The sequence below is a fragment of the Ipomoea nil genome, unplaced genomic scaffold, assembly GCF_001879475.1.
Source record: "Ipomoea nil cultivar Tokyo-kokei standard unplaced genomic scaffold, Asagao_1.1 scaffold3195, whole genome shotgun sequence".
NCBI lineage: Eukaryota > Viridiplantae > Streptophyta > Magnoliopsida > Solanales > Convolvulaceae > Ipomoea > Ipomoea nil.
In genome coordinates this window covers 995,709-1,002,659 of record NW_017619623.1, presented here as the reverse complement: position 1 = coordinate 1,002,659, position 6,951 = coordinate 995,709, and the positions used below count along the sequence as shown (strand labels likewise).

Sequence of the window (6,951 nt, the reverse complement as noted above, 5' to 3'; positions counted from 1 at the left end):
CCTCCACCTAAAACAAGGAATGACCACCGTCATGGAGTACCATAAATGGTTCCTCGAACTAGCACGCTTCGCACCAGAATTAGTCCTTACCGAGACCACTAAGATAGAGAGATTCATAGCGGGCCTCAACTTCGTAGCCCGGAAGGCACTAATCGTAAGCGGGCCCCGAACCCTCAATGAGGCTTACTCCAGTGCCTCCAACGTGGGGCCCAAGAACAGATTCGTAAGAGGAACACAGGAGGTGGAGCGCAACCTGTAAAAAGAACAAGAAACGACACTAACACTAGGCCAGGCAACCCGGCTGGCCAAAGGCCTCTAAGGAACAACGAATCTGATACGAGGTCCTCCCTTTGCCAGAAATGTAACAAAGATCACAAAGGCATGGACTGCAAGGGAAACCCCTGGCGATGTTTCAGCTGCGGAGGAGAAGGCCACAGGTCCTTCCACTGCCCTCAACTCCCAAACTCACGCCCCACAGTCATGGGCCAACACGAAGGCTCTAACAATCAAGGGAACTACGGTGCTCCCGGAAAGGTGTTCGTCATGAGCCGCACTCAGGCCGAACTTGAAAACGAAGGCAACTACTGCGAAGAAAACGTGGCCCCAGGAGACAAAGACCCCACAAAACAATCAGGAGAAGACCAAGGGGACGAATTCTGTTTAGGTTGATTAGTGAACCCCCTGTAATCACCCTCGTAGTAAAATTACTTGTTTAGCTACTTCGGAATTATTATAAATAAAGAAACAAAATCAAAATAAATCAGCATGAAGGACTAGACGATCCCAAGAACCCATGAGTCACCAAAGTCAAACATCTACTAAAGACAAAAGTCCAGCAAAGAAGACCAGTCAAACTCCCTACCACTAGAAGACACAGGAAAGAAAAGACAAGAGAGTCCAAAGGGTGCACAAAAAAAAAAAAAAAAACAATGTTACTAATGGGAATTAAACTCTAGACCTTCCACTTATAAAACCAAACCTTTAACCACTAAACCATGAGTGTCTCTTAGAACTTTAAGGGAACACTCCCTTCTTAAACCCCTACAAATCCCTAAAACCCACAAAATCCCCAAATCAAAAACCCTTCTTCTTCCTCCTCACACAAAATTTTCTCCCCCTAGGTTGATGATATGAATATGATTAGAGTCCTAGGTTGATTTAGGAATTTCGTATTGTGATATTCTTGGTATATTTGGGCGGGATTTCGCATGTTGGGGTGTTATTTATGTCTAGAAGTTATGTTAGGATATGTTCAATATGATTCTTGGTTTTGATCCATTATTTGATTACGTGGTGTCGTCATTTGTGTTTAAAAGTGTCGAAACATGGTTTCGGGATCCACAAGAGATCCCAGGACCAAAATATTGAAAGAGAGTCAGTGGGGGTAGGTGGGGGAAGGAGGACCCGCCACCTACCCGCTGCCCAATTCGGCATCGCCGGCAGCGGGCAGACGACTGCCCGCCGGGCACCCGCTGGCCGGAGGTTTGCCGCCGGCGGGCAGCCGGCGGGTGGTCTTCCACCCGCTGGATTTTCTCCACCTTGGGATGTTTGCTTCCCTGTTTGATGTTCCCCGACCCACGTGGTGTCCCGACGGACTCCGTTTATCATGCCTAAGTCTAGTTTGATGTTTCGGGTACCGTTCGTAGGATAAAAGAGTCTTGTGTATTGCATGCTAGTTGAATTGGTACCCGTTGACCTAGGTGAAAGATGCATGGACCTTTAGGGTATTTCCTAGTATAAGTTTCTTTATACGTTTTTCCCCCCTCTCCCAATGTGTTGATATGAATTGCATGTGCTTGCTACGTGTTATATGTGCATGACTCCCCAATATTGGCTGCGGTCAAATTGGTTTACATGGGCTACAACCCACCGACTGAGCTCGTCAGCGGGGTGTAGGACTGTGGTCCATGGGCTGCAGTCCACCGACTGAGCTCGTCAACGGTGTGTAGGGCTGCAGTCCACAAAGAGGATCATAGTCCACCGACTGAGCTCATCAGCAGTGTGTAGGACTATGGTCCGCTGCTGAGCTCGTCAGCGGTCTCACAGCGGTGTGTAGGGTCGCAGTCCACAAAGAGGATCACAGTCCACCGACTAAGCTCGTCAGTGGTGTGTAGGACTGTGGTCCGTCGTTGAGCTCGTCAACGGTCTAATCGGTTGGCTGCGGTCAATCCCTTCATGCTGCGCTATGAGGTAGGGTGTTGCGGACCGTGTTAGCGCTATATGCGCTAACCGTCATGTCTTGGCATGCGATTGGTCCCGTGGCGCAACCAAAGTATGCTTGTGTAATAAAGATATTGATTGAAAAATGATATGAATGACATGAAAGTATCTGTCACCTTAGATATATAAATAATGATGTCTTTACATGCTTGATTATAACTGTTGAACGTACTTGTCCCTACTTGTCGTGTCTATTCCTGGTTTTAAAGCTAGAGTCTCCTAAATATATATCTTCCTGCTTCAAAATGGTTTTCCTATATATATATATATATATATATATATATATATATATATATGTATGTATGTATGTATGTATGTATGTATGTATGTATGTATATATATATATATATATATATATATATATATATATATATATATATATATATATATATATATATATATATATATATATATATATATACCTATATTGTATTTTAACGCGTTGGAGTGGGTTACCAGCATCATTCATTGAACAGATATATTTGGCTTTCAGGCACAGATGATTTGCCACCGGAGCGCGCTAGAGGATCCCGGCTTAGTTAGTTAGTCCTTCCTTCGGCCTGCGTGCCTTATTGATGTAATGACATTGTTTGAGGATAATTAGTTGATGTAGCTTGTGCATCTGAGTTCTCCAGCTCAGATGTGGCATAACACCCCAGACCCTTATGTTCATAATACTCTATTTGGAATTAATTTAATAGAGTTGCTTTCGTATTATAAGATTGAAAAGTTTTAAAAATTTCGGGGTGTTACAAATAGAATACGACAAAATAAATTAGAAAGTGTAATTGGTTCATCTCGTCCAAACCAACCGGTCGACCGGCCAAGGCTAGGACTCTCGTAACAACACGTGCACGGCCAATATAATCCGCAATAGTGGAGTCACCTTGCTTGAGAGACTGAAGCTGACCGAGGAAATTAAGTGACCAGGCACGAGATGAAGAAGCTAGAGACTACTCTATGGACAACCAAACCTCCAGTGATGTACGACGTCCAACGGCGAGGTGCATGACTTCTTCAGAAAGTGATGAAATCAGTATTGACATCAATGCTTTGTCGTGGCGATACTACACGGCATGAGCCGGGTTTGGTTGTGGTTCACTGTCGGCGACAACCGGTAGGAAGGCCGACGGGCATGGGTTAGTCCCATTAATAAACCCCATGAGCCCGTGTCCCTCTAAAAAGGGAACTTCTAATGTCCTCCAAAACTAGAAATTTTGTGGGTAAGCTTAATACTGATAAAATGATGGGCAATAGAACGCGAATTGAAGCCATAGAACTTGGGAGAAGTAATGGTAGCATTCGAAACGGTCCGCTCAGAGGAGTTAGTAGATCCTTCAATATTACTGCATGGGGCTCCATTGAGAGTAAATATGAAAGGAACCTGAGACTACTGATACCAGATGAGAACTGTATAAACTATATTAGATGAACAGTAATTACAACTGTACAGATTGAGGGAATATATACAAGTGAGAATCATAGGAAGACTAGGATAGGGAGTCATAATGTGACTCAAATACAAAGAGTCCTAATACCATTCGTAATAGAGAAGGCCTTCCACCAACAACCATTTCTAGAGGAGGATAAATTTCTACTACCCTTCCAATAACATCTAACAAAACAGTAAATATAATTAATTAAATCATATGTAAATTGAAAACAATTATCAAAACAAAAAAGGAATATTAGAAAAAATGATTATTTACCAATAAGTTCCTTGTCATTAATATTCTCAAATGATTTCAAAGACTGAAAAGTTCGCAAACGAAACATGTGCCTAGGAAAATTGAGATTTTTGTACTCATTGACAACCGTAGAATAGTTAAACTTGACCATAAATTTGTTCTTGATGGTCTTATAAGTATAAAAATTTGTAATGACCTGAAATTTTTTTAGACAAATAGACTTTGCCTTCAACGAACTGCTTATGAAATTTAACAACATGCTCGCGGGGAATATGATCATGTAAAACATTCCCCTACAATTAGAAAAAATAAAAACATTATTATATAACTTACATTGATAATAAATTACATTGATAAATGATTATATAATATGCTGTTGTTGATAATGAGGACTGCATTTTCTCAGGCTTGATAATCACCTCCTGGTCATGGAAGACGCACTCGAGACATTTTACAACTTCACAGCCCCTACGTTCTCTAATTTCGTAAGAACGAATACATCTAACATTCAAAGCACAAGTTGTTTTCACGGGTGTTATCTCACTAGCCAGAATGTAGAGAGGAGGCATATTGTATTTTATATAGGATTTGACAACGTGTTTGAAGTGATATAGGATTACCAGACTGTATTTGAACTGAACTTAGACCCCTTTTATAAGACATAACTTAGAGTTCCATTCTTAATGTATTTAAATTTAACTACTATTTCCACCCGTGCGATGCACGGAATGGATTTGTTATAATATATTAAGAATATTTTGATCGATATACAATTATTTAAATTATAACATCAAATACGGAGTATTATATAATGCAATTGAAGATATGGTTTGGCTCATTTATGTTTGTTGATGTTATCATTGCTTGAATTCGAGCAAATAATTGTTCAAATTAATAGTTAATGTGTAGATGTATGCATGCGGTGCTGTAACTTTAGAGATGTTTATATATCATTGTTTAGGATTTTTATAAATTGGGCAAATGTGCTTGTTCTCTAGCAACTTAGTTATAATAATCAATTGCTATCCTAATTCATTCGTATAAAGGATATATTTTTTTCTAGATATATAGCAATTTTGTGATTTTGAAAAAAAAAAAACATAATATACATCGATTGTATTTACACATTATTGAAAACCTCTTTGTAGACGACATTGGTAGTCACAACACAATCCTGTCCATCCTAGTCTAGAGCTAACAACTTCAGGACATCGGGATGGGTGACTCGGGAGAAAGCCACGTACAATTGTCCGTGATTAAAGACCATTTTTTTTAGCACTAACCCAACGTGAGTTAGTGTTTGACATTGGATTTTGTTGATAGTCATGACATATGCAAGCATCAACGGGAATTGTTTATATTGGAATTTGAAGGGCAATCTCGTATCAAAAGGAGTGAGAGAAATTCGATGGATAAGAACTTTGGTTCCTTTATGTGTTCCATTAACTATTTTTGCTTCGAAAATGTGATCTACGAATCTTGTGATGATGAGTCACGCCCCGTTACAAAGACCAAGAGACTGGTCTATGTTCCGCAATAACATAACAGTCGCACTGAACTTTAATGTCAATGAATGATTATGAAGACCCGACAATCTCAAACTATTTAAGAACTCAGGAGTGTGTACTTCTAATAAATTTTCACTGTCTGATTCTGCCTTACACAAAGTATCACAACTTTATAAATATATTCGTCCTTCTGCAGTATTCATGTCGCACATGCACTAATTAATTTGATCAACGACATCTAAAGTCGGCGAGAGGATTGCTCGGCCTTCTAGCTGCGACTCATCAAGTATGCCATATCTCGAGCTTGGGAATGTGCTTTCCAGTATACTTGTTATGGGATTGTGTCCACACTTCAACAAAAACTGTGCAGGAATATCGATCTCAAATGAACCGTTGTTTACCACCCTTGCAATCCCATCTCTGATTTCTACAATCCATTTTGAAAACCAATCAACCATTTGTTTATCTTCCTCTGAAGCTAAGGACCGTAGTCTCAAGTTCTTGGTGAGCCTTAATACCTTGCAATTTGTTCACATGTATGAAGAATTAATGTTTGCTCCGACAACTACTAGTCTTGTTGCTTTCAGAATAACAGGTAGGATCTGTTTAAAATCGCTGCCCAAAACTATTGTCTTTCTATCAAAAGTCTTTTCAGCACTAACCGGTATGGCGAACCTCAATAGATCCCTCATGGTTTGTCCAAAGCCTCAAAATAGTGTTTGTGCGTAATCAGTGTTAAATCTCATATTATCAATTTGCTCCTTATTATAAGCTCAGCAAGGTCACTACCTTGCGATATATTGCACGTGGGATGAAATCTTCGTTCAAAGAGAGTGGTATAGAAAATCTAGAATGCGACGTCCTGGCTCCCAGCAAGAGCAAAGATGCTATTCCACTGGAAGCAACATTCAGAACAATATCACCGTGGCTCCTTATCTTTGACGATAATGTTCTCCACACGAACATCTTGCCTGTTCTTCCGTAAGCATACACAAAGAACAATCCACCTCCATTGGAATCAATATCGTTCATCACAGAGTCGTAAACATTCTTTTGCTCGTCGGTCAATTGTGTTACCAATATTTCATGCTTTATCTTCAACGATTCCTTGTCATATGCTAACTCTTCAGCTATCAACGTGTTTTCACTCAAACATATGTTAGTTTCGTATGGAATTGACATTTCTGAAAAGTCCTTCAGGCTCTTCCCCCACAAAGATAGCAACTTCTCCAACTCCACCAAAGCAAACTGTTTTTTATTTGAATCCGATAACATCAACTCTTAAAAGGAAAAAAAAAAAAAACAAAAAAAAAAACAAAAAAAAACAAAACAAAAATTAGTTTATTTATAAATAATGAAAAGTAAATAACAAAGTCGAATAAATAGATTGGAGTAAACTATCTTTCAAAAAAAAATAAAGCAGTAAACTAAATATCATTGATTCAATATTGAGTAGTGACGGAAAAATAGGAATAGAAATTTTAGTATTTTTGTATTTTTTTTATATTAAATAGATTGCACAATATAATATTTGT

The 6,951-nt window shown here is 39.3% G+C and overlaps 1 protein-coding gene across 1 annotated transcript; it reads right to left on the bottom strand.

Annotated features, from left to right (window-relative positions):
* Window positions 1–5,631: 5,631 nt before the first annotated feature.
* LOC109168231 lies at window positions 5,632–6,691 on the bottom strand. The gene is made up of 2 exons (XM_019317272.1): window positions 6,206–6,691; window positions 5,632–5,934 (listed from the first exon to the last, which is right to left on the bottom strand). The coding sequence occupies exons 1-2, from the start codon at window positions 6,689–6,691 to the stop codon at window positions 5,632–5,634; spliced, it is 789 nt and encodes a 262-aa protein (XP_019172817.1).
* Between the last annotated feature and the right edge of the window lie 260 nt (window positions 6,692–6,951).